The 26,821-nt window shown below is 48.6% G+C and overlaps 5 protein-coding genes and 3 non-coding genes across 9 annotated transcripts in view; 3 read left to right on the top strand and 5 right to left on the bottom strand.

Moving 5' to 3' along the window:
* LOC111080472 (flocculation protein FLO11) overlaps nucleotides 1-15,675 on the top strand; it is a 37,009-nt gene extending 21,334 nt beyond the window's left edge. The window contains exons 3-9 of one of the 2 annotated variants that reach the window (XM_022376107.2): nucleotides 5,532-5,770; nucleotides 8,579-8,842; nucleotides 10,756-13,947; nucleotides 14,024-14,339; nucleotides 14,406-14,536; nucleotides 14,599-14,766; nucleotides 14,824-15,675. In XM_022376107.2, coding sequence (XP_022231799.2) covers nucleotides 5,532-5,770; nucleotides 8,579-8,842; nucleotides 10,756-13,947; nucleotides 14,024-14,339; nucleotides 14,406-14,536; nucleotides 14,599-14,766; nucleotides 14,824-15,153 — 4,640 coding nt within the window. In that variant the 3' untranslated portion in view covers nucleotides 15,154-15,675. The remainder of the gene's footprint in view (nucleotides 1-5,531; nucleotides 5,771-8,578; nucleotides 8,843-10,755; nucleotides 13,948-14,023; nucleotides 14,340-14,405; nucleotides 14,537-14,598; nucleotides 14,767-14,823) is intronic. The other variant, XM_022376108.2, reaches the window with a different exon arrangement.
* Nucleotides 15,676-15,735: 60 nt separating this feature from the next.
* Trnaf-gaa lies at nucleotides 15,736-15,808 on the bottom strand. Its single transcript has one exon. It is a non-coding gene; the product is annotated as a tRNA-Phe (tRNA).
* Nucleotides 15,809-16,062: 254 nt separating this feature from the next.
* Trnaf-gaa lies at nucleotides 16,063-16,135 on the bottom strand. Its single transcript has one exon. It is a non-coding gene; the product is annotated as a tRNA-Phe (tRNA).
* Nucleotides 16,136-16,272: 137 nt separating this feature from the next.
* On the bottom strand, nucleotides 16,273-16,345 carry Trnaf-gaa. The gene has a single exon. It is a non-coding gene; the product is annotated as a tRNA-Phe (tRNA).
* A 116-nt stretch (nucleotides 16,346-16,461) lies between these two features.
* Nucleotides 16,462-26,747, bottom strand: LOC111080480 (E3 ubiquitin-protein ligase Smurf1). Its single transcript, XM_022376115.2, has 7 exons — nucleotides 26,414-26,747; nucleotides 26,306-26,344; nucleotides 21,230-21,466; nucleotides 18,811-21,151; nucleotides 18,536-18,735; nucleotides 18,286-18,449; nucleotides 16,462-18,208 (listed from the first exon to the last, which is right to left on the bottom strand). Exons 1-7 carry the CDS (start codon nucleotides 26,466-26,468, stop codon nucleotides 17,924-17,926), a joined length of 3,321 nt encoding a protein of 1,106 aa, XP_022231807.2. The 5' UTR covers nucleotides 26,469-26,747; the 3' UTR covers nucleotides 16,462-17,923.
* On the top strand, nucleotides 21,618-21,961 carry LOC111080482. The gene has a single exon (XM_022376118.2). The coding sequence runs from the start codon at nucleotides 21,679-21,681 to the stop codon at nucleotides 21,922-21,924; it is 246 nt and encodes an 81-aa protein (XP_022231810.1). The 5' UTR covers nucleotides 21,618-21,678; the 3' UTR covers nucleotides 21,925-21,961.
* On the top strand, nucleotides 22,036-22,306 carry LOC111080483. Its single transcript, XM_022376119.2, has one exon. The coding sequence runs from the start codon at nucleotides 22,073-22,075 to the stop codon at nucleotides 22,244-22,246; it is 174 nt and encodes a 57-aa protein (XP_022231811.2). The 5' UTR covers nucleotides 22,036-22,072; the 3' UTR covers nucleotides 22,247-22,306.
* Nucleotides 23,154-25,323, bottom strand: LOC111080481 (NADH dehydrogenase [ubiquinone] flavoprotein 1, mitochondrial). Its single transcript, XM_022376116.2, is given in 2 exon segments — nucleotides 23,154-23,598; nucleotides 23,600-25,323. Coding segments are annotated over 2 exon segments (2,055 nt in total). The 5' UTR covers nucleotides 25,301-25,323; the 3' UTR covers nucleotides 23,154-23,244.
* Nucleotides 26,748-26,821: the final 74 nt, after the last annotated feature.

Raw genomic sequence — 26,821 nt, 5'->3', positions numbered from 1 at the left:
TGTTTGTTACACTGCTTGTTGATAAAGAGAACCACAAAGCAGGGCTCATCAAAAGAAAACTATATAAAATGGCATAAATAATAATACTTGAAATCTGATAAAATGGAAACAAAAGAATATTAAAATATGCCATACATTATTGGACTATCTCAAAGTTTGAATAAGATTGGAGCGGAAACGACCACTAAATCTTGTTTTGTGTTTAATTTATTCATTTTTTAATCACATTATAATCTACGTTTTAAGACATCAAAATTCTTCAGTCAGAACCAAATCATATTCCACTGTGCGGCCTGAACAGCAGTGCACTTGATGTGACCAGGGACCAGTACAGTACCAGTCCTCCTAGCCCCATACCAATCGCCGATCAGCAATTGCAAATGGTATTGAACTGAACACTACACAACGCCCCATTGTCGTGGCTATTTTAGATGTTTCGGTCTTCGGTCTTCGGGGCTGGCAAATGCCAAATGCAGCCGACAGTTTGAGAGGAACTAGCTTAGAGCGGTCCAGGCGGGCGGCAAAGTTGAAACAAATTTTGAAAGCCATTGTCGTTGGGGCAGGCGAGGCGATGCACTTACTTTCAATGGGGCTGGCTTAGCCACTGTTTGTCATATTGAGACCTGAACAAAGACTAACAAATGCTACAAAAACAAAGTTCTAGTTTATTGTATTACAATTTTTACCCATTACCCATGTCGTAGGATAGCTGGTGTCTCCACATTGGAGGACAGCTCAGAATGTTCCAACTGTTTGCTGGGCACAAAGAATAAATTTGACAGGAATAAAAGGATGTACCAACCAGTGGGATGTTCGATCGAGTGTGTATATGCATATCCAAAGTGTAACGGCCTTGTGGGGCCATCAGTGATTCCACTCAGACAATTACAATAAATTCCAATTGCGATCGATCGGCTTATTTATGCGACAACAGCCCAAGGAAGGTGATCGTACCTAACTTAAACTTCTGCCTAGAAATAGGTAAATGTGTCACGCACTCCATTAATTTGATCGTTTTTCGATTTTGGGTCAAGTGCACGCACAGAATGCTAATGAGATGGATCTGAAATAGGAAAAAAGAAAATTTCTTATTTAAATAAAAGAAAATTAATTGTATTCACTCACATCAGATCTGCAATGCCCACTTAGACATGGAGCAATAGTGCAGAGTCAACGGCAGAGGAGAGCGAACGATTTGATCTACCTTTTGCGGATTAGAGTTTGTAGGCTTGGGAAATACACAACAACTCTTGCCCAATCGCAGAAGGAAAAATTATATGCTTAAATATTTTATTTTATTATCTCAATTGGGGGGGGACTCGAACTCGAGTTCTTTCTTTCAAAATCAAACAGAACACGCGCAACTTAGAGGGCAGCGCCACCAAACGAAGCCGTTTAACGTCTGCCCAATGGCCGCGTGATCTTATGGGCAAGCAGTGTAAGAATGACCGCGCAAGCAGTACTTTACGAAAGTAGAATACGTGTAGAATACACACGAACTACATATTCTATTCTCTAAAATAACCAAAAAAAATGCTAAACGTTTTTTTTTTTGTTTTTATGGTGTACGTTTTTTTTGCAGTATTTTTTTTCTGTTTTTCAAGTAAAATTTTTGTAATTTTCATATGGTATTTTTTCAACATTTAATAGGGAAAAAAACAACAAAAATTAAAAGCTCTTCTTAAATTTTTACCAGTTAAATATTTAATTAATGCCAGCTAAATTTAAAAAAAAATCAAAACAATTTTAAAATGTAATTTTTACTGTAAAACTGTGAAAAAAAAGATTTGTTTAAGAAAAAAAAAGGAAAGTCTCGACTTAACCCACCGAACCACGCTTTGCTTGATTTTGCTGTGCATAATCACTAACCATACAGTATTTCTTCCATTCTCCTTTCGGCTTGCCTTTGCCTCTGCTTTCGGCTTCGTCAATGCCTCGACCCGCGTCGAGTCGAGTCGAGCGACAGAACACACCAAGAAAATATGAAGTCTTACGACGGGAATAGGTCCAGGGCCGGATTAGCAGTTGCCTAGGGCCCTCCTAGAAATAACAGAAAAATTTTGTTGAAAAAACAAAACTCCAAATAATGAATACAAAATATAATGGCCACTGAGAAAAATACAAAATAAAGGAGGGCCCCAGATTGATGGTTGCCCAGGGCCCGGTTGAGGGTTGATCCGGCCCTGAATAGGTCGCTACATCACATCAGCCCTCAAAACAAAACGAAAAACCAATTCAAGCGGCCAACAATTGTAGAGCCCACACACAAGCACAGTGTGTATGAATACATGGCACACACACATTTACGTAACCTGGAAACGAAACTCAAAACGGTTTCGGAAAATAAGAATTGATACAAAATTTTGTCGTGTCTGTTTACACACAAACATTTGCAATTCTCAGCTTGCTTTCGCTTCCCGACATGAGTCATACATGCCGAACGGCCCAGCTTCCGACCCGAATGGCCTGGCTCCCGACCCGAGTGTCTCAGCCTCACAGAGCCGAAGCGCTGGGAGCCGGGACAGAACACTCAGCTTGCGCCCCTTTCGATGTATGAACTGGCACATCTATATACTGTATGGTTAGTGGCATAATGCAGCATTTATTCCAAAATGGCGCAAATAAAAAGAATTTCTTTAGAAAAAAAAGGTAATCCAGCCCAGGATAGAACGACTTGACTTATCCCACTAGACCACATAAATATGTATATAGATGAGTGGTCGGCACACACACTTCCTCGTCAATATTGTACATAAATAAAATATTTCTTTAAAAATTGTCGCATAAAATTTTAAATTTATTTTCAGCATAAATATTTGCTTTAGCGAGTAATTGCTGAGAATTTTGGAGTGTTTATTAACAAAATAAGGGCGACAATACGGGTAACGTAATATAATTGGTTTTTTTTTAATTCCGTCATTTGAAATGGCAGTGATGTAGCATACATCATTATATTGGCCATATGAGTCGCTAGCAATCGGCCCAGCATTTCGAACTTGCTTGAGTCAATACGGTTTATTTGTAATGGTGGTCTGCCGGCAGTCGCGAAGTATTTTTGTATCATTTTCTGTATGCCATCCACCTCCGTTTTATTGCTTGGGTTTGTCGGCGTTCCTTTAAATATAGCTGACCAATTGTCTGCTGTAAAATTCAGCTCGTACAACTTCTGAACTGTGACATCCGTCTTGAGTACGAATGAAGGAATATTCCGCTGATGGAAGATATCCCATATTACAGGGAATTGCTTTGATGTAGCAACGTGTAGGGCGTCAAAATTTGATTTGTTGTGATCCGACACAATTGCCATCAAATTGTCGGATAAGCCCCTTGTATTGTTTTTATTGTTTTTAAAACGATATCAAGGGCCGTTTTAATTTTCTCGCTTCCAAGCTTTGATTGTCTTTTTCTAATTCTGTCAATATAAATTGGGACCTGTTGCATAGAAAATGAATTGATTATTTTAAAAATTTGATACATTAACATTTACTGAATAAAATTGTTACTTTCCACACGAATATAAACAAATCTGAAATTACTGCCGTCAATGTTAGACGCAGAAAATGCCAGTGCCCTCATTTTAACGTCTCCTTCATCGCTGGGTGTCCTAAGGTAGGGCTGAAAATATTTAAAAATTATTAGTGTGTATTCTTTACCTTAGTTAAATAAACACTTACCATATGCTTTAGATGGTATTCGTCAAAATGGATAACGAAGGGATGATTAACAAACACAGTTAACGAGGATAGTAAGTTTATCTTTCCATTCATCATCTCATCCAAATGTGCCGGGCGCTCCAAAAATTGTATGTTTCTTTTCAACCTTCCCACGTCTATTTTGTTATCAATCGTTGCAAAAAGATATAGCATATGATCAGTTATAACGGGGTTAACTATGTTGTCCAAATCTTCGGGATCTTCTGCCGCTGTTGTTGAGGACGGTGAGGACGGTGGTTGATAACTGTTGAACTATGCATCAAATTTTTTATAAATAACAACATTGCGAGGACCCCGAAGTGGGCGTGCTGCTTCCTAAGCTGGGCTTGTGATGACGTTCTGGCGGCGTCAATTTGTTGGATTCCTCTGGCGTCTGCTGATTCTCCGCTTCGTCGGACTCCAAATCCGCCAAACAGGCGCCCATAAGATCTGACACATCCACAAGCAATTAATCAATCCCTAAACTAATCCCAGCTCAATAATTTCGACAGCTTTCAGACATGCAACGCGACGCCTCGTCGCGTTCTTATATGCGATAATAAACGGCCATTATTTGTAGTTGAAAACATTTTAGAAAAAAAAACAAACATAAAAAAAACAAGGTGTGAAGCCCAACAGTGCGCTCCAGCACCAACCCGATCATTTCGGTGTAGGCGTTGTCGTTGCCCCACTCCCCACTCCCCTTGCATCTCTTGCATAAATTTGTCTGATAAAATTTTCAATCAGTCGCTGTCGCTGACGCTGGAGCGGCTGCTGCAGTTTCGTTTGAAATATTGCGGTCATATGATATTTCAATTTTCAATTAGTGACTCCAAAATCTGTCGACAGTCGACACACGACGGCAGGGTGGGGAACGGGGGCAAGGAAAAGACCAAAAACATAGCGTGGTGGTTTCAAATGAATTTGCTTGTTACTTTGGGGCTGCTGTTGTTATAAGGCCCAACATTGTGGGTCAAAGAGTCAGGATTGTGACGCATGCAACGACGCGACGTCGGCTGCAGCAGCGTTGAGCTTTGGGTGAAGTGAACCCACTCCATGCCGTGCCGTGCCTGCCATTCGTGGCAGTACATGTATTTCGCCAACCCGACCAGAGCTACCCCTGCGGTACACAAAGCGAAATGATGTTAATGTCCGCTTTCCGTCTGTTACACTTTCGTTTTTCAATCATTTATAATCCTGTACAAATAGCAGACAAAAATAAAGAGAAGATGTTGCAAAAAGCAAAACGTGCAAAATGGGACAAACTTGTACACTCTCTCGAAATTGGGCAATTTTTTATTTTTATTTATTAGCATAAATACGAAGACAGTATTTTTTTTTTTTTATTTTACATGAATATAATAACCCTTTATGGCCAGAAGATGCCATCAATATTTCTATACTCTAACGTCGCTTGGAATTAACCAAAAAGTCTCCCAGCTTTATGTGCAGCAGATGGGACTCCGTCATTCACTTTTGTTTGGCAAATGCGTGCCAAAAGAGAGGCAAACTTTTTTTTCTCATGTTTTGACAAATTTGTGACCCAAAAAGTGAGAAATAATTTATTTATTTATTGCCAGCCAGAGGCCGTACCTTATATTATTTATTTATTTATTACACTTTTCGCACAATTAAGTGCAATGATTTTTTGGTTTTTGAGAGCTCCATTTCATGGCTAAACGATGCCAAAGGCGCTGAAAGGTGTCACAGAGGAGAGTAGGTGTGTATGTGTGTGTGTGTGGGTGTTTAAATTTTAATTAATTAATTGTGGGCTGATTGCTGACACATTGGCCTGGCCCTACAAAACAATTAACTCTAATGTGACCTTCCTCTTTGCAGATACCTCCAGCTATTATTTCCCATCACAAAACCGATTTGTGCCATCGCCCGGTGCCTTTCCCCGACAGCAGCAGCAGTCGCTGGGTAACTTCCGCGGCAGCTCCGGAGGATTCTCCCCTGCTCCTGGCTCCTACCAGGAGCAGCTCTTATTTATAGCCAATGAGAATGGCCCCAAACAGGTGCCAGCGGCTGCCAGTTCGCCTTTCGGATCGCCATTTGGCGGCAGCTCACAGTTTGCGGTAAGTTTTTGCCGCAAAAATTTAAATTTAAATTACATTTCCTTATGTGGTGTGCGAGTGGAGGGCGGTACCAATTAGATTGGGTTTTTCGTTTGGTCTTCCAGGCACGCCAAGTGCCAATCAATGCCAAAAACGAAATCAAATTAAATCCAATTCGAAAAGCAAAGTTTTGGTTTCCACATGCCACATATGAATGATGATGTAGCTTGGATTTCCACAGGCGAGAATGAAACTAGAGTTGGAAAATGCTGGTGGGTAGGCGTAGGCCTGCAAATTATGGCACGCGACTTTCCTTTGCGATTTCCGTAAGCCAAACGCAACACAGGGGCATCCAAACTAAAAACTGAAAATCAAATTACGGATATAAAATGATTGCGTGAAAGAAATGGCGGTAGCCATTCGACTGACTGGCCGGCCAACCCAACCCAACCCAACCATTCATTCGCCCCAAAGGCGTACGCGTACTTTCACTTGACCAAAGACAAACAAAGCGAATCGGCTTCTGCATATCAACGAATCAGCAAGTAATTCCCGACTATTGTTGAATATTCAAAGCTTCCAATGCACTGCAGAGGAGTGGAGGGGTGCAGCGTGTTGCTTAATTGAAAAAAGTGTAAATTCACATTGTTTATTATCAGCTTCTTCAAATGCCCGATGAGCACGCACATTGCTGGCTATTTCCAGTTTTTGCCCTAATTGAAATGCTCCACTCTACCTTTCCGTGAGGGCCCAGCGCGGCAAGGGATAAGACGGTGCGGAGCAGAGCACACAGCAAGCGGTCTTTGCTGCAGCACTCCACTGATTTGCCTAATGGAACTGACTTCTTTATGGCCTGCTGCATTGGCCCAGACAAAAACTCAATTAACTTGGCCCGCGGCCAGATGCAGCCTGCAGCCTGTGTTCATTGTAGGCCTCGTACGCCCAGAGCACGAGAGATGAATGAAGACAGGCGCGAAGAAGATACAAGATAGTCCTCCTGGATAGTGCTCCTGGATAGATCCCCGCTTAGATGGCACTCTTCATTTGTTACGACGATCCTTCTACATATATGCCACGTATGTGCACGCTTAATGGAAATCTGTGATTCATAGTACGGAATGACTGACTGGCTGGCTGATTGGCCCGACTCAATGTTAGTCCAAGGGGAAAGTGCATTAAACCCTCCTCTCCGCTTTCCACATACCCACCCGTTCATACGTGAGCGGAGCTTTCATAGTTTCATTATGCCATATCCATATTGACAAATGCCTTAGAAATATGTGTGTATTTTTAATTTCCCCCACCGTCCAACGACTGACGACTGTCCAACGCTTTCTTCTTTACCATTAACCATCAACCATCTACCACAAAGCACACACAACACACGGCTAATGCAGCTCCAGCTCCATCAGACCAACTGTTGACAATGGAGGAGTGAAATTTTGATCCAAGATCATTTGCAGAGCAGCGGCAGCAGCAGCAGTAGCAGCAGCAGTAGCGTCAGCACTGGCGATATGTGGTGTCGGTTGGCGCTGAGACGCCCATTAAATGTCTGTTAATCAGAGTAGGTCCAACGATGCCCAACATCAGCAGCAGCGGAGGCCGGCCGCATTTCCCCAGTCGCTGTCTTTGGCGGACAAATTGCTACCAGCTGTCTGTCTGTCGGTGGAGGAAAAGCAGAGCTCTGATGCGTAAACGACTCCGCCAAGAAGCGGAAAAATAAATGCATTGAAATGCGCCTTTTAGCAACAAAACTCGCGTTTTGTATGCAATTTGCTTAACAGAGCACAACTTTAATTTCGGAGCCAATGCAGTCTAAATCCAACTCCGACTCCGACTCTAGCTCTGGGTCTGGCTTCGACTTTCAAAAAATCAAAATATCCAAACAATACTAATAAGTAATAATAATGGATAACAACGAGAGCAGCAAGTACTCTGAGGCGAAACTGGGCAGACATTTGTGTATGGGGGACTGCGACTGGGACTGGATAATTAGTGAGTCGTTGAATATCGGTTCGGAACGACCTTGATACACTTCAATCAAATATTTCCAATCGATTTTCATTGTTTGGTTGCAGCTTTCGACGTCGATTTCATTTCCAAAATGTGGCCCAAAGCGCTTTGGCATTGTCTGCGGCACGTTGAGCAGGGGGAGCACAGCACAGAGCACTCCAAGTGGTTGTCGGGATTGGGTGCTGCAGTCAAGATTATTACAAACTTTGTCAACTTGAGGTGCTACAGAGTCGCAGCTTAAGTCGCAGCTTATGATAGTTCTGTCACTTAAGCGGAGTATCAATTGAAGACCTCAACTCAACCTCTATCAAAGTCCCACCCATGTCAGCTTACGTTGCTCTTCGGCTAATGATGGCGGAAGGGGGGTGTTCAGTCAATGGAAAATTGCTCCAGTTTGAAATGTACTCAGATTATAAATCTCCTTAAGCGTTAGATACATATTTGAATCTATCTAAAAATGATACTGATTCATGGATTAGATGATTCATTGGGAATTCCAGGCAAAATTCAAATCAGTTGAAAGAAGCAACACAATACCTAGAGAAATAAAAAGTCCCCCTTCCAGTTATTCAAACGAATTCTTAGATTGGTGGGGGATTCTACTGTATAGCGAAATGTTTTTTGTGCGCTGAGTGAAAGCTCTCTGGAGGGGCAGGAGTCTCTATCTCATTCTGCTTGCAGCTTTAATCATTTATTTTTATCATACAACAAAAAACCCCCTAACAAAATGCCAAACTAATTTACTAGCAGCATAGACATTGCTTTGCCTCAGCATTAACTTAACACAATGTTGTTCCATTCTCCATTTTACCACAGAAATCGCCAGCGAATCGCCAGTCGGACTATTACGATATCTCGCCACGCCCCTTTGGAGTGCCTGCAGGGGCAGCGCCAGGCGTTGGTGCAACGTCCGCATCGTCGTCGTCGACCAACGGCTTCACACGCTCCAAGGCGATACGCAACGGCAGCGGCGGCACCGGGAACAGCCTGAGCGGCGGCTTCCAGCCGCAGACCCAGACGCAGACGCAGCGCATCAATGTGCCCCACCAGCAGACGCAGTTTCTGGCCCACTTCAGTGAGGTAAGGAGAGCGAAAGGAAGGGAAAGCAAATAGAGAAGTGTGGATCGCTGCTCGGATCGGGAAAGTAAAAGCAATTTCAATTGGAATAACAAGAAACACAGAAACCCAAACAGCAACAAGAAACAATTTCGTTTCGTTTTTGTTTTTGTTTTGTTTTGGCATTGCATAAGAGCTAGCAAAACAATTGGCTCTGCTCTGATTTTGGCCAATATCAGGCTTCGGTTCGGTGTTTGTAGCTGGAACTGGAACTAGAGCTGGAGCTGGAAGCCATTTCTGCTCTTACGTGACTTCCAAAACTTCCCAGCTAAATGTTTTGGGGGCCAGCCAAAAGAGAGACTTCAGAACCAGTTCGGTACGGGTCTGTCTTGGCTAAGATCTCAACAATGTATAGCCAAAAACCACAAAAAAGTTCAATCGAATTATAGCAAAAATATTTTACCTTTCACCTGAATTACAATTCATGCTTCCCCCCCACGTTCCTCCACATTATCTATTTGCTGAATGCTTTCCTGGCAGAAAACCAAACCACAACAAAAATGTTAAAGAGACTCTTCGGCAGCTATTTGTTATATTTATTTAGTTGTATTCGAGATGTTTCTGTTTGCTCAACAAATATTTACACATTGGTAGGCGCACTGAGAGGGCATTACGGCTCCAACTGCGAGTACGGACCGGACCGTTCAACTGTACGAATACTTTTGGTACATCCGTCCACCTGTTGTTGCTTTGGCCACTGCGGGTAACCAGTTTAGTGGCTTTAAATATAACTAGCCAGTGGTTCCATATGATGTAGATTGAAGTCCATGCATTCGGAAGAAAACCCCATGTCCTATGAACAGTAGCTCGTAATCCTGCACAACTCCCACAAGTATTCATTTAATTCAGTTTTAAAGAGCAGCCTTCCGATCTTCCATCTCATTTTGAGTTTTTCTTCTTTTACTTAAACATTTTGTAGATTTAATTCGAAGCTATTCGAAAACATAATTGAAATGTCAAAGCGGACCTAAAGATCTGCCTCCATCATTGTTCCGCCGCTCTCTTTCTCTTGCCCCCCACATACATTTCTCAGTTTAATTGCTGCAATTTGTTTTGGGGCCATTCGAGCGAAAGTGTGGCCGTGATTAATGCTAATGCTGTGGCTTAAATATCAAATCAGCTCACGATTAAGCAGCAATAATGACACTCGCCGGTAGTGGGCGCCCAATCTCAGTCATTAATGGATATTAATTGGCCGCAGACTCTCAATCATGATTAATCTGTGAATGTGAACACGTTCATCCTCTCCATTCTCGTTCTCATTCGCCATGAGACATGCTCCATTCGATGCCAATCCAGTGCCAGTCTCCAATCATCTGCACGGATGCCAGATCCGAGATCCCAATATATTTGGCAACCTGCTGAGAGGAAAATGGTCGGAAAAGTCTTAACCCCAGACCGGCAGACAGTTGGAGGTTGCCGTCACATAAAAATTAAATAAATACGAGCGCATAAATTATGGACAGTTTCAGGGGATGTCAAGGAGGGGGATGGCCGAAGGGGTATGCCATGAAATTTGCACAAAACGCTTTAGACAAATTTTTGGAGCATCAGTTGAATGGCTTGGATTGGATGGGATGAACAGGGGCAGGTAGGGGGCTGCACACCTGAGAAGAGTTCGCACGCAAAACAATTGACAGACGAACCGCAGCGCCGCAGCACAGCTCAGCGCAGCTCAGCTCAGAGATTGTGATGTTCGTGTCCATGTCGAAACTGTAACAGTTTCCCATGACGACAACCGCAAGAGTCGAGGCTGTGAACAGCTTGGCCTGGCCTGGTCTGCTGCTCCGTAATCGTAACAATGCACTGGAGTTACCTCCACGAATCTGCAATCCGTAGCTAACCTCCCGCCCATCTCTCTCTCTCTCTCTTTGCAGAACGACAAGCGACCGACGTCCAGCAATGCAGGCAGTCGTCCGTTCGGCAATGGCGGTGGATTCTCACCCACCCGCACGCGCACCCAGCCTCTGGCTGCCGTCTCAGCCCCGCCAGAGTCTCCGGCCACCCCAGCGCCAAGTCCGTACAGGCCACGGAATCGCTACCAGCCAGGCAGCTCCGCCTCCACAGCCTCCACCACATCCACAACGGACAGCAGTGCGGAGGTGAGCAGCAAGCGGTACAATCGCTTCGGCAGCAACCGCTCCAAGGCGACGTCTACGACGACCACGAGCACGCAGAACACACCCGCGGATCGTCCCAGCTTCGGACGCAAGTCGCCCAATCCCCGGCGGCCGGTGTTCATCAGTCGAGAGGTGAACGAGCCGCTGAGTGTGACCAGCAAGCGACCCTTCAACTACAACAGCGCCAGCAGGCTGAAGCTGACGCGTCCCACGGCCCGCACCACCAGCAGCACCACTGAGAGTGCCGAGCAGGAGGAAGACGAGGAGGAGGAGGCGGCCCAGCAAGAGCAGGAAGGAGAGCTAGACAGCGGGGAGCAGTACGACCAGGAGTCGGAGGAGCGCCCAGAGGATCACTCGGAGTCGTCCAGTCTGGAGAAGCTGCCGCTCCAGGAGGAGGCAGAGGTAACCCCAGTGACAATCGCACAGAACGAGGCAGCCGTCCCGGAGACGGCGACCCAAAATGAGGAGGAGGCTGCGGATCCGTCCAGCACCAGCAGCACCGAAGAGTCATCAACCGATTCATCGGAGACCACCAGCTCCAGCGAGGTCACGACCATCCTGCCCTCCAGCAATGACTATGAGTACGGCGAGGACGAGGATAAGGATAAGGCCACCACCCCAATGGGCCTGGAGAGTGAATCCACCGAAGAGATTCTGTTGGAGGGCACCACGGAACAGCCACTGGCACTGCCAGAGAGCACTCCAGAGCAGGAGCAGGAGCAGGATCCCGCCAGTGCCAAGCAGGCAGAAGCAGCCACTCCCAAGCAGGAGGATCCTCAGTCTTCCACGCCCAGCGATAAGCCCACGGAGACGTCATCATCCAAGCAGGAGGGAGAATCCGAATCGGACTACGATGACGAAGAGAGTCTGGGCGAGGGCGATGAGTACGAGTACGAGGATGAGGAAGGTGGCGAGGCAGAACACGAGGACTCCACCAGTGAGACAGAAACGCAGGACTCCAGGCCAACGACCAGCCACGAGCACGAGGAAGACCGCGAGGTCATCTCCGTGGTGACCACCAAGAGTGTGGTGAATGGCTCAACAGTGCTCCCGGCCCCGGTCACGCCGAGCATACCCACGGATGAGGGCAAGCCAGAGAAAGAGGAGGAGGAGACAGATGTCCAAAAGGAAGCCCTGCCCGAGAGCGGGGACACTGCCAATGCCACCGAGAACTACGTTGTGGTGGCATCGATACAGCCAAGTCGCAGCATCAACGGTGCCCGCTTCCTGCCCTTCCCGGCCATCGAGCAGGAGGAGACCAAACAGACGCTCTCCGAGCTGGAGCGGAAGGTGCACTCCAAGCAGCAGCAGCAGCAGCCGCCACAGAAGCAGCCCGAGAGCAGCGAGGAGCCGAGCACTTCCACCTCGTCCACATCCACCCAAGCGCCGCCGCTGGCCGCCTCCACAGAAAGCATCATCGATAAGCTGGACCGCGTGCAGTCGGAACTGTCCAGCGGCCTGCTGTCCGGCAAATATCCGATCATCAGCCAAATGGATTCCTCCACACCGGCCACGAGCACCACACTGGGATCCGCATCCGGATCCGGAAACGGGCGATTTGCGCCGCACATTAGGAAGTTCCAGCCAAAGACGACGCCGGCTCCGAGCACCACGAGCAGTGGCAGCAGTCGGGTGAAGGTGCAGCACTTTGATGAGAGTGAAATGGACGAGCTGGCGGGGCTTCTGCCCGTGGGATTCAAGGCAAAGTCCAGCTACAAGAACCGCAAGATTACAACCACCACCTCCACGACGGAAGCGCCCGCCGTGGAGTCGCCTAGGAAGCCGGGACGCAACAGCACCATCAGTCGCTCCTTCAAGAACGGGCAGGTCACGGTGCAGGATGTGGCATTGGCCGGTCTGCTGCCCAAGGGCTACAAGCCACCCAGGACGACACCGAAAACCACAACAACGACAACGATCAGCAGTCCGGACGAGGGCAGCAGCAGCTCCAGTCTGGAGAGCCTCTTCAGTGGCGTCAAGTTCGACGACAGCCTGGCCGCCCTCCTGCCCAAGGACTACAAAGTGAGCAGCACGCCGCGACCCGCCTTCACGACTGTGGATGACATCTCCAAGTTCCTGCCACCCGGCTTTAAGTTGAACAGCAGCACCACCACCATTGCATCGACCACGCCCCGATCCCATCCCGTGGCCGTGCCCTTCGATGATCTGAGCAAGTTCCTGCCCCCCAGCTACAAGGCGCCCGCCAAGGAGAAGGCCGAACCCGTTCCCAAGCTGCCCGAAGGTGTGAAGCCCATCAAAATAGCGGATCTGAGCGCTCTCCTGCCGCCGGGCTTCAAGCTGAACGAGACCGCTAAATCGGACACCTCGAGCGATGAGGATCTGCTGGCCTCCCTGCTTCCACCGGGATTCAAGTCGCCGAAGGTACATCCCGCCTCCACCTCCACTTCCACCTCCACTACGACCAATAGGCCCAAGCCGGTTGCCTCCAGCACCACGGAAGCGCCAGCTGGCGAAGGCAGCGGCCTGAAGGTGGTCTTCCCGAAGGGCTTCCACAAGCGAGTAGGCTCCCATCGCCTGACCACGCCGCATCCCGGCAACGATGGCCAGGCTGATGCAGTGACTCCCTCATCGGACGGAACGCCGCCAGTGGTCATCAAGAAGGGTCCACCCACGCGGGCTACCACGGAGTTCACCGGCTGGCCCACACCCCCGACCACACCGCTGTCCATCGAGAAGCTGAATGCCCAGACCATCAACTTTGAGGATCTGCTAACGCCCAGCGCCAGCAGCAGCACCACCAGCACCAGCACGTCCACGACGAGCACCACGACAACTACCACACCGCGGCCCACTAAGCCGGGACACTGCACGGCCGACTGTGATCTGGCGGCCACCATCAAGATCATCGATGGAGTGGCCTGGAAGCCGGAGCTCCTGGATCACAACACACTCGAGTGGAAGAATCTCGCCCACGAGCTGGAGGCGCAGGTAGGTGTCTCGTCTTCGCTTCTTAGCCTTAATCTGTTGAGTGCTCACTGCTCGTTCCTTTCCCTTTGCCTTTCAGCTGAACGAAGTCTACTCCAGCGCCGATCAGCTGAACAAATGGTACAAGAAGGTGCGCATCGATAGCTTCAGCAAGGGCAGTGTCCTGGTCGACTACTACGTGGAGCTGGCCAACATAACGGAGGATGTGGACACACAGGAGATCCGTCAGCTGTTCCACGATGCGCTGACCAAGCCCATGGCCCCACCGCTGCCCGACAAGGATGCCCAGGAGAATGAGACGGACAGCGTGTCCGGGCCGCAGGAGGAGCAACTAGTCACGGCCAGCTATCAGATGGGCAAATACATCATTGATCCGGTGGCCACCGATTTCAGTGGTAAGTAAATGGGCACTGCAGCTCTCTCTCTCCCGACGCCAGCTAATTCCCTCCGTCTCGCTGCAGTCATAGCCAAGAATGTGAACACAAACGTGGAGTATGCCGAGGAGGATCTGCTCATTCCCCAATGGGCCATAGTCGTGATAGTGATTGGAGTGGGATCCCTTGTGTTTGTCATCATCTTTGGCGTCACAGTGGTAAGTCTTAACGCTGGTTTTTCATGCTGTTCCGCGTTGCAACTTTCCCTACTCTATTTCAGCTGCTCAATCGCCAGAAGAGGTCCAAGAAGACGCCGATTCCGCTGACCAATGACATGCTGAACGAGCTGAAGGTCAACCACATGGGTGGTTCGGACAACTACGGTGTGGATGATTTCTACAACATTGATGATCCCTGGAACGACACCAAGCAGCCGATTAAACCGAAGGTAGGTCTAGAACCATCAATTATTGCATTTCTTTTACTTTAAATTATTTCTTTGCAGCGCTTTACCAATTCGATGCATGGCAGCAACAGCTCCAACATCTACGACAGCTGGCGCTCCACCCGTCATCCGCACAGCAATGCCGACTATTTCTATGACCAGCAGCCGACGTACTCGCAGAAGGGCGACTCCCTGAAGCGGCCGCATCATGGCCACCATCAGTATCCCGCCCATACCCATCAGCAGCAGCAGCAGCAGCATCCGCAACAGCATCAGCAGGCGTATGGCCACCAATATCCGGATGCCTTTGCCGATGCCCACCAGATGTACAGCTATAATAACCATGCCAGTCGGACGCGCTATTCCCGCGACTACGATCCCGATTTCTAGTTAAGCCACCGACTACACCACGCCCATCCACGCACTAGCTTTAGTAACATGCGAACGATTTTGCGTTGTGTTGTAACTTAATAGCCTAAAGTATCATAGTATGTACTCACATATGTATAATGCTGCAACTTATACTCGTATTTATCGTACAGTACTAGTACTGTCTGCTGGCTTGGCTCAAAAGTCGTACCGCTTTTCTGTACCCACAGCCAGAGGTATTCTATTCTTAATGGAGCTGCTAGTATATCCGTCTGGATGCGATGTACTCCGGTAAAGCTATTATAAACGATACAGAATAGAACTTGGGGTCGTATCCCCCGAAAATAAATAGTCATGCACTCTTAGTTAATACTAGCTCGTAACTGAATAGTAGATGTATACATAAACTAAATATATTATCCATAGATTGTATTATTTAATGTACTGGCGGCTTGCTAATAATAATGTCTAAATTTAGGCAAATAATTAAATCTAGAAAAGCAATCAATCATTTCGAATCTAATTTTGCGTACTCTTATCGCATTTCAAAATTGTGTAACAAAAAAATTTGAATTTGCTGTAAAAAAAAATAAAAAGTAGATATGCCGAAACCCGGGATTGAACCGGGGACCTTTAGATCTTCAGTCTAACGCTCTCCCAACTGAGCTATTTCGGCGGATGCTATTCGTGCGACCAATGGTCTTGTTGCCATAACAAGCTTTTGTTTATGAATTTGATGGTTTTACAACACTGATTCAGAATAACTTAATATCCGCTGGTCAACATACAGCAATCTAAAAGTTATTTGTTTGGGCGCTATTATAAAAGATTCGTTTTTACCTCACTTGCTAAAACGAATAAAAATATTGATAAAAAACTAAAGGTAAAAAAGAAATATACTATTTCATAATAAAAAATAAAAAGTAGAATTGCCGAAACCCGGGATTGAACCGGGGACCTTTAGATCTTCAGTCTAACGCTCTCCCAACTGAGCTATTTCGGCAGATGTTAAATCGATGCCAAATGACCAATTTGGTATTCGCTAAATTTTTTTAGGGTTTTGAAAATACATACTAGTGTATGTGTACAGTAAAATACACATGTAGAGTATATACTATAAAAATAGCAAAAAGTTTTCATTGCCGAAACCCGGGATTGAACCGGGGACCTTTAGATCTTCAGTCTAACGCTCTCCCAACTGAGCTATTTCGGCAGTTGTTCATTGGACGACTAAAGTCGGCTTTTGTCAACCTACGCATTGAGGGCCTGTCAGAACTTTTCCCATTGAGTGTCGTCGAAATTCCAAGTTTGAATTTAAATACATGGTTTATAAGGCTCAATCTCATTTATTTATTAATCCCTTTTGGTTATCGGAGCAGAGTCCTTGTCAATGTTTACAGGGCTTCCGTTTCTGCTTCAGAGTTCTTAGTGGTTCACATCCTACAGCTCGCTAAAGCTAAAAGTTAACGATCGATTTGTGTTGTATGTATGTACCTTGTTTATGGCTAATTTCTATATAAATCAATAGATTTCACATATGCAATACACATTTCGGGTTTGTATGGTGGGCTAGGGAATGGGGGATAGGGAGGCTCTGGGGCTGGGGGCTCTTAAATAACTACCAATTGTTTCGCTTCAATTAAAGATTAAAGACATTTAAAAATTTTCACTAATATCACCTTCTAGAAATTTGTCCAATTCGTTTCGATTAAAAACTGATGTAAATATATATGTACGTGTGTATATGTATGCGATTTGATCCGTAATTGTTTTGATTTTGGCATAAGTGGCGAACCGAACCGGGCAAAACGAAAATTTCAATAAAGAAATCAAAAACAACGCAAAATGTAATTTAATTTAAATAATTTGCATTTATTTAAAAAATAACTAATTTACGAATTGAGTAATTTTTCAAGTGTTTTGTTTTGCCATCATATAGTGTTTTCAATACTTATAAAATAATCATGCTTGTGTGTGTGTGGGTGTGTCGATGAGCGTGTTATGTGGTGCGTATTTAGGAAAATTTAAACAATAATTAAAAACTTAGCAGTGAATTCTCGATTGGTTTTTATAAATGTACAAAATGTAATTAATAAACATCAAAAATATATATTAAACTAAACAAAAGCACAGAGAATTGCCGGTCCAATGCCTACAATTAATTAAAATTTGTTTTTAATGCCTAATTATCAACTATGATATATATATGTATGTATGTATAATCAATGTATAATATTTGTATGTATAATTGGTTTCGTAATATTTTAAACTACAATTTATAACATGCGCCACGACGTAACCGAACAAAGGCCCTGGGGGGGTAGGTATGGAGGGTGGTGATCATGCTGATGATGTTGCACAGACGATACAAATACAGATGTATATATAATATATAAACGCTTTAGGGGAGGGAGGGAGTTGTGTGTGGGTGTATATATATTATATATATATATAAATGTATATGTATATATGCACTTGGTAACTATGTATAAGATGAGAGTCCGTACATGCTCGCTTAATAATTGATTTTTTGATTTTCAACTGCAAAATGCGCAGCGCACACACGATTAAACAGCAACAAACAAATTAAATAGTCAAAAAAGGTATGTATAATCAGCAGGAATCAAGATCCATAGAATTTTGATATACGCGTCCTCCTCGCATGTGCCTTTGTGTATATGTATTGGTGTATATTTATTTAATGGTGCCTATGTGTTTGCATATGCGTGGATCGGGTGTATGGTTTGGGTGTGTGGGGCGGTGTCTCTGGATTCGATCGATCTGTTGGTCCCTACTCCACGGCAAAGCCACAGGTCTCCTCCACCGCTTGAGTCAGCTTATCGCAGAGCAGCTGATAGTTCTCGTAGGGCGGCAGATCGATCCGATTGAAGCAGGTGTGCGCCTTGGGCAGGTTCTGTGTGGGCACATCGACGGTTAGATGAATTGTGAACAGGCGTGGCCCCACCGCACCCGTGGATCCTTGCAGCGCACGGAATCCCTGCAACGGCACCCGCGACGAGCCCGTCACAAACTGCAGCAGACGTGCTCGCATCTCAGAGCTGTACGACTCGACCACCTGAATGGAGGGGAACACAATAAAACACATTAGTACTTTACTACTTTATGTACAAGGTATGAGAGATCCTTTCGCACCTGCCAGAACCACAGCACTTGCGTCGTCTCGTTCGTACAGTGCTTCAGTCTCGTATTGTTGCGCCAATCGTTGACATCGATGCTCGAGATGCCGCCAATGACCAATTCCAGTTCCCGCTCATCAAACGGTCGCAGCAGATGGCTGGGTATCAGCTCACAGAAGCCTGCAATAAGAGATTCAGTCGGAGGGAGGGGATTGATATCGATCTGTGATTGCGAATCATATGTACGGATGCACAGATGTACAGACCTTTCTGCAGTGCCAGAAACTGCTGCTCTATGCCGCGCATGAAGCGATAGTTCACATAGAGCTTTACGTACTCGCGCTTGTTCTCCTCCGTGACGGGTATGGCGGCGCCGCCGGGCTTCAGTTCGTGCACCACCAGAGCCCCAAAGCTATTGTTCTCCACGCTGAATGTCGACTCGATGATGCCGCTAATGTTGCTCTCCCTGCAGAACGAATAAAAAGATACACAAGGTTTACGATGGATCAAGACAGATTAAGGACTGATCTGCGGCACTTACAGCATCCAGGTGAGGCTACGGTGCAGCTCCGGATCGACGCCCTCGATGTCGCCCAGCGTGATGGGTTTGTTCAGCAGCTGCTTATAGAAGGGCGTGGTGAAGCCCCCGTCCAGGCAATGGCCATGGAACACGGCTATGCCCAGGGTGCGGCCCACAAAGTGAAAGTAGGAGAGATGGTCCGGATTCACGCCCGAATCGGGATTGATCTGCAGCGTGTAGTGGTCGTCGCGACTGTACTGGAACAGGCCGTACTGCGGGTTCAGCATCTCACGGGAGAGCAGATGCAGCCACTCGCGGGCCACGCCGCCGTAGTCCAGACCCTCCTCGCCCTTGAACTTGACCATCAGGCGCTTGCGCATGTCCTTGGCCCGCATCTTCATTATCAGTCTATAGCTCTCCTCGAAAATCTCGTTGCGCGACACCTCCAGCCGGCAGTGGCCGGACTGCGGCTGCATCGTCTGCAGCTCGGTGCGCAGGGCGCGTAGTTTTCCGACCAGATCCCGGCGGTACTTTGGCAGCAAGTCGGCCCCCTCGAGCAGGCCCTGCGGCAGCCCCTCCGGACAAATGCGATGCGGGGTGTTCGTTATCGTTGTTGCTGTCGTGTTTGCTGTCGTAGAACCTGCTCCTGCAGCCGCTGCTGTTGGTGGGGCAGGTGCGGGGCCAGGCGTAGCTGGCTGGTTGGATGCAGACGTCGGATTGGTCGTGGGTGTGCCAGCCGCTGCTGCTGTCGCTGTCGTCGTTGGTGTGGCAGCGCCAGGAACTGCTGCTCCAGTCGGCGGCACAGGTCCCCGACGAATCAGCTGCAGGAGACTGCCACTGAGCCGCGGATCCGTGAACTGTGTGGTGCGATTGTTGTGGTCCACAAAGTAGACCCGTCCGGAGGCCGTTTTTCTCTGTTCCCAGCCACTGGGCAGCGGCCCGATCGAGTCTAGCGGCAGATGCTGGGTGTCAAAGTCGCGCGGTATCCGCGGATCGTGCCACGTGGACACGCCCGTGGGTATGTGATAGAAGTACACCTGGCCCTGTTGCGTGGTGCGCATCTCGTAGCCGGAGGGCAGATCGAGAAAGGGACGCGCCGCCTGATTAGCCGCTGCAATGGCAGCCGATGCTAGTCTCTGTCCAGATCCTCCCCCTCCGCCTCCTCCAGCACTGCCTCCGTTGCGGGTGCCGCGCGAGGAGCGACGCCGCGTGGAGGACTCATCGCCACCCTGCTGCCGAGAGCTGCGACGCTGTGAACGCTGGCCAGGGGTCGCTGCAGTGTAGGATCTGCCGCCGCCTGGCTGTCCACCCGGCTGGCTGTTTGCATTCGGACTGTGAACTGTGTTTCCATTGGCGGCGGGCGTAGCTGCCGCCGGGGATGTGGCAGCATTCGTTGCGGGTGGACTCTGACTCTGGCTCTGATTATGCCTGGGTGGCGTCGTTGTCGCTGTCGTTGCTGATGTCTCCTCCTGTGTCCAGCCATTGCTGGCGCTTTGTGGCTGGGCCGCTTGGAAGCTTCCATTCCCACCCACACTCCCACTCCCTGTCCCTATTCCTGTTCCACTTTGAGCATTTCCGTTCACATAGTTCTGCTGACCCGTAGGCGATGTGGACGTGCCCTCGCCAGGGGATGCATGGGAGCCATGGCTGTGGCCATTCGTTTGATGCTTTGGCGTTTTCACATGATTCACGTGATTGTCGTTGTTGCTGTGGAGGCGACCCGTCCCCGCCGTCGTTGTCGTCGTCGTGCTGCTTGTGGGCGTGGCCGGTTCGTTGCCGCTGCGCGCCTCCAAGGTGCGACCGCCTGTGGAGGTCGTGGAGGAGGATTTCTTGCCAGGTGTGGAGGCCATTGGCGTCGTGGGACTGGTGTTCTCCTTGCCGACGCTGGACAGGATCTCCGTGGAGTGGCGTCGCTCGTCCGACCCCGTCCCAGACGTCTCTCGACTACGATTGCCGCCATTCAACAGATTGGTGCAGGTCGTGGAGCGCGTGGGACCCGCCGGCGCCTGTCTATCCCCGTGTGCGTGGGCGTGGCCGTGGCTATTGTTGCCATTGTGGTGGCGCTGCTGCGGTGAGGTGCCGCCGCCGCCCGGCTGCCGGGGTCGGTCCCATTGGGTGGATTTGGTGGCATGGTTCACATAGTAGATGCGTCCGTTGTCGGTGCGCCGCTCCTCCCAGCCCTCGGGCAGACTGTCCTCCGAGGAGTCATCCTCGGAGGGTCCACGCACATCGCCGCTGGGCCCCACAATGGCCAGGGGATTGCCACTGCTGGGGCCATCCTTCGACAGCAGCGATATAATGATCTGGCCACGCACCAGCTCATCGTCGTCCGGCGATAGTTTGCCCAAATCCAAGCGTTGAACTGAAAGTCCAAAGAATTATCATTAGTAACGAATCGAGAGAGAGAGAGAGGGTGAGGGTGAGGGTGAGGGATACTTACATCCTGCTCCTTTGAGGCTTTGAATGGTGAAGGCGGGTATCCTTACACAGCCGAGGAAGCCGCTGCCTTTGTGTATCTTTCGCTGATTCCACACGGTTATGGTGATGGCATCGGCCAGGCCCAGGAACAGATCGTAGTGCGCATTCCATTTGGGGTCCAGCGAGGATTTGCTTATCTCTGTCGAGTACACCTGACCAGTGCCATCCACCTGGACCTTGGCAAAGGGATCGGGGAGGCCTGCAAACAGCAACAATCAAAACAATTGTCAAAGATTAGCCATTAAACGATTCATCCAATCTGCTTCTGCATTGTCAATAATTGTCAATGATATATATTTAAATGGTACGCTTGCGTGCCTCAAATCTGAATGGGAAACACACATCGAGAGTGTTGCATCTACACATCCCAATGGAGGCAGAAGTTCGTTCCCTTTTTAGTTAATTTGCAGCATGCATCGCTTCAGGTCTGTTACTTTTCTGCTGCTGCTGCTGCTATTGTTGCTACTGTTGCAGGGACACACGTATCCCCACAGGCATCCTGGCTTCACACAGCGTCTGCAGATAAATCCACTCTGCCTGGAACTCCAGCAGAGGACAACACCAGCAATAATCTTCTCCCCCGTGGAGGAGGTCACCACAGAGGCAGAGATTAATCGTTTGGGGGAGCAGCCGAGGCAGCAGAAGTTCCCCTTGTGATTGTGAGGTTCCCCTCGATGCCAGGCGCCAGGGGTTATCGCTCTCAAATGGGGGCCATCCCCCCCCCATGTGATCAGAATCGTATATAAGAGCAGAAACAATCAGCAGTTTGGAGCATCATTCCTACAGTCTTCCAACAGTCCACAAAATGTCTACCACTTGGCTGCATCTGCTGGGCTTTCTGGTGGCCCTGTTCCTGGCCCTGGCCACAGGAGGAGAAGCCTCACCATTCGATGCGAACCGCTTCCGAGCACGGACACAGCCACGACAAGGATCCATGCCACAGATACCCACCACACCGCCATTCAATCCCTATGGATGAATTAAATTAATTAAATCTGAATATGTATCTGAATCTGAACAATGCTCCAACCTAAACCTATCTGTTGTGTACATATCTACCGTGCAGATCGGTGGGCGAATGATTGGGGCCAAGTGTGTCATTTAGTCAGGGGACTATCTGCCAATCTCTGCTATCAAATCAAGCACCCTCCCACCCGCTGTGGCTGTCGCTGTCGCTGTCCCAACGCTGCTTATCATCGTGTCCCACAGCCGATAGTGTAATGTGGTGCCCCGCATGGAGTCTTGATAAATTAAGCACACGGGCATTCCAAGGGAATTAAACAAGACTCAGTGCCCAGCTAAATAAATGCACAGCCAATGGAGTAATCGTCTTGAGTATCCCCATCGCCCAGGATTTTTTGCTGCGGGATACAGTAAACCTTCCGCTGACTATGCTTATGTGGCTCGTGTAATTTGAAACGGAGGTGCATATCCCTCCCCTCCCCTTCATGTACATTGCTGTTGTCGCCATACAGCTGTTCCGATTGATTTCATGCCACACACACACACAAAAGCCAAAGCAGATACTCTCTTTCGGGCTTTCAGCATCTCCACTGTTTGCTTCGTTTGGCAGGGTTCTCATGGGACATTTGCCCTACGCAGCTAAGCAACCCGAACAGACACTCACTTCATGGACGAAGAGCGCGAAAAGTAAAAAGAAAGAAGCTTTCGACTGGCGTCAGCCACATGTCTTGTCCGATTTTCAACCCTTTTTGGCTTTACGCTAGGTGGCACAGTTCCCTGCACAGTGCCCCAGTCGGCGACGCGCGTCGCATTGAAGAGGAAGTTGCACGACTGGCTGCACTTTCACTCGCTGCTAAGGGGCCAGACGGGCAGACAGGCAGCCTAGCATGAAGATTGTGCCGTGTGCCGTATGCCGTGTGCCGTGTGTCATCTCTTGTTTATTGGATTATTATAAAACAAAAGAAACAAAACAAAAACACTCCGGCAATAATGGAATAATGAAAGCGGTGACAATTAGGAAGCGGCTGCTGCTGCTGCTGCATCGCAGGCTGCACGCTCCTTGATGCGCTCCTCGATGAGCGGACGGAAGTGACGGATGAGGCCCTGGGGCGGCCAGGAGGCTCCGTCGCCCAGGGCGCAAATGGTGTGGCCCTCAATCTGCTTGGTGATCTCAAAGAGCATGTCGATCTCCCCGACTCGGGCCTGTCCGGTGACGAAGCGCTGCATGATGAGGTTCACCCAGTGGAGGCCCTCGCGGCAGGGGGTGCACTGGCCGCAGCTCTCGTGCTTGTAGAAGGCGGCCAGGCGGGCGATGGCCTTGATGATGTCCGTCTGCTTGTTCATCACGATGATGGCGCCGGTGCCCAAGGGAGGAGCGCACGGCCATGAGTCCGTCGTAGTCGTGGATGGCCTTGCTGGCGTCCTCCTTGGGAATGCATGGAGTGGACGAGCCGCCCGGAATAATGGCCAGCAGATTGTCCCATCCACCGATGACGCCGCCCGCATGCCGTTCAATGATCTCGCGGGTGGGCATCGACAGCTCCTCCTCGACGGTGCAGGGCCGCTCCACGTGGCCAGAGATATTGAAGAGCTTCGTGCCCGAGTTGCGGGTGCGTCCGAAGCTGGCGAACCACTTGCCGCCGCGGCGACAGATGGTGGGGGCCACCGCCACCGTCTCCACATTGGTGACCGTCGAGGGGCAGCCAAAGGCTCCGATGTCCGCCGGGAAGGGGGGCTTGTTGCGCGGCTTTCCCGCCTTCCCCTCCAGGGATTCGATCAAGGAGGTCTCCTCGCCGCACACGTAAGCGCCCGCACCCCGCTGCACATACAGATCGAACTCGAAGCCGGAGCCGCAGGCATTGGGGCCGAGGTAGCCCGCCTTGTAGGCCTCCAGGATGGCGTACTGCAGGTTGCACGCCTCGTTGTAGAACTCTCCTCGGATGTAGATGTATCCGGTGTTGGCGCCCATCGCACGGCCCGCTATCAGGCAGCCCTCCACCAGCTTGTGCGGATCGTGGCGCAGGATCTCGCGATCCTTGCAGGTGCCCGGCTCCCCCTCATCGGCATTGACCAGAAGAAACTTGGGCCTTCCATCGGGTGGCTTGTTCATGAACGACCACTTGAGACCGCTCGGGAAGCCGGCACCTCCGCGGCCGCGCAGCCCCGAGGTCTTCATCTCGTTGATGATCCACAGATGACCCTTCTCCAGGATCTGCTTGGTTTTGTACCAGTCGCCGCGCTTCATGGCGGCCTTCAAGCGCCAGTCGTGGCGGCCGTAAAGATTGGTAAAGATGCGATCGGCATCGGCCAGCGGGCCAAATGTTTTCTTTGTTTGTGGCGGGGGTGTGCCCGGGGGCGGTTTACTGGGTGGCAGAGGTCCTGCCTTGCGGGGAGGTGCTCTTTTCGAGGGTCCTCCTTTGGCTGCAGCAGGCAGAGGAGGAGGAGGAGGTGGACCTGCTGGACCCTTTGCTTTTTGTGCCACCGGAGGCCAATTCCGAGCCAGGCGTCCGCGCGTCTCCCTCTCAACCTTCTTGCCAGCCTCATGAAGCACCTCCTCCAGTCGATCGTCTTCGGTCTCCAGCAGCATTTGGTTGACGGGAAATGTGGACGGGCCTGCGGAACTCTTTGGCGACTCCACTGGGAAGTGAGCGAGGGGCTTCAATCTGCTCAACTCGTATATCTTCTTCGTATCATTGACGATCAGATCTTTCTTTAGTTTTCCCTGGCGCTTCTTAAACATTTCGAGCAAGCGGTTCGCTTGGTGCTCCTCCTTCTCTTCCTCAACGGGGAATTTTAATGGCGTTGGTGGGATCTTGTCGAATGGAAATTTCGGTGCCTTTCGTTGCTGCAAATTCTCGTCACTTTCCTGTGGCTTTTTGCTGGGATTCTTGCCAACGTGGGACGACCCCTTTCCATCCGCAAGTGCTCTGATCAGAGAAATCTTGTAATTTTTTAACAGCTGCTGCCGCAGCAGCTGTAAGGATATCATTTTCCAGATGCTATTATCTGTACCGATTTGTTCCGACTTGTGGGTCGGGCGGGTATTAACTATAAGTATTTTGATAAGCATAAGGCAAGGCTTACTGTGCCTAGGCCTGGGTTCATCAAAAAACCCCATTCGAATCGATTGCTCACTGCCATAGTGTCTCACATTCGTTTAGTGATCTATTTATATCGTCAAAAATTAGCAAAAGCGTCAAGTAAAAACCCAAAAGGTACGATTTTCCAAGGTTTCTCCCACTGATGACAGTGCAGGCGGCAGTGCGCCCCATAAAATGTTCGAGTGTATATAGCTCAAATCTAATCAGAAAGTGTCGATAAAACAAAAGTATGGCAGGAAAAAAAAAAAGAGTTCCCCGCCACGAATGTAAGCCAAGAGCAGCAGATAGAAAGACACTGGACTGGACACTTTTCTGTGGATAGATATGGTGGTTCCACGTTCCACATTGGAATCATCATGGCTACAATCCCATCTTTGGGAGCGTATGCTATATATTGGCTGTTGAGGCAGTGGTTGGGCAATGCTCAGAGCGTGATTTAAGTGCAGCGATGTGTAAAAAAAAAAATTGTGGACAAGCAAACGAGAGGGAGCGAAAATAATAAATAACAAAAATACTGGGAAAGAAAAATGTATGCCTCGTGCCCCTGCGTGTGTGTGTGTGCGAGTGAGCCCGCAATGAAAGCAAATTAGTAATAATCACTTTTGTTATATCTAAACAGAAAATATATGGAAAAAAAAGAGCTCAGATATGGCACAACGATACAGACAGACAGACAGACAGACACACACATTCAGATATTCAGACATTCACACATTTTATTTGATGGGGGGGCAAAGTAGTGCCGCAATTTGTTGAAAAATGAAAGTAGACAAAAGGAAGTGCTAAATTTAGCAATACTTCATTTCATATGCATACACCTCGTAGATTATCGGAAAGAGTGTGAGGGGAAAGGGGAAAACCACTAGAAAATATGTTTATGAAGCACGCGTGGTGGCGCCTAACGGATCGAATCCCACGAATCCCAAGAACTTTCCCATTTGAGTGCCACACAAAAAATATTGTTAACTACTCACGAAATAAATCCTTGCGAGCCAAGTTGCGAGCACACAATACTGTAAAATGGAAAATGCGAATGTTTAGTGCAAAGTTAAGATCGTGTAACATATATTTTTGGCACTTACTCGTTATTCGAACTTTGTGTGTACCATTGCGACGTGGATAGTCCAATTTATTCATAATTTCCGACTTTTAATTGGTATTGTTTTGCTTTTGTAAATATACGTGCATTTATTTTGTATGCCGATTAATTATTTATACGACAATTAGACGGCGACCAAGCAGCATGTTTGTTTCTCTAGCTGCTGCTGCTGCTGCTGGGGTAGTAGTGATGAAGGAAGGAGTGGGAGGAGGAGATGGTAGTAGTGGAGGTGGACGCAGCAAAATATAATTTCATTGCCGAAGGTAGCTGCTGCTGCTGCTGCCTCTCCCCCTGCTGTTGCAGTTCTTGTTGCTGCTTTCGATAGCCTTGGCGCGGGTTGTTGTTGTTTTTGTTGTTGCAGCTGCAGTTGCGGCTTTGTGTCATTGTATGC

Source organism: Drosophila obscura, unplaced genomic scaffold (genome assembly GCF_018151105.1).
Source record: "Drosophila obscura isolate BZ-5 IFL unplaced genomic scaffold, ASM1815110v1 contig_186, whole genome shotgun sequence".
Taxonomy (NCBI): domain Eukaryota; kingdom Metazoa; phylum Arthropoda; class Insecta; order Diptera; family Drosophilidae; genus Drosophila; species Drosophila obscura.
Note: the sequence above shows the minus strand (reverse complement) of the source record. Positions and strands in the feature narration are given on the sequence as shown.

Coding starts and splice junctions, on each gene's coding strand:
- LOC111080482 (XM_022376118.2), top strand. CDS start 21,679: ATGCATCGCTTCAGGTCTGTTACTTTTCTGCTGCTGCTGCTGCTATTG.
- LOC111080483 (XM_022376119.2), top strand. CDS start 22,073: ATGTCTACCACTTGGCTGCATCTGCTGGGCTTTCTGGTGGCCCTGTTC.
- LOC111080480 (XM_022376115.2), bottom strand. CDS start 26,468: ATGAATAAATTGGACTATCCACGTCGCAATGGTACACACAAAGTTCGA. Junction 21,152..21,229: donor AAGCCTCAAAGGAGCAGGAT/GTAAGTATCCCT, acceptor TTGGACTTTCAG/TTCAACGCTTGGATTTGGGC. Junction 18,736..18,810: donor CGTAGCCTCACCTGGATGCT/GTAAGTGCCGCA, acceptor TTCGTTCTGCAG/GGAGAGCAACATTAGCGGCA.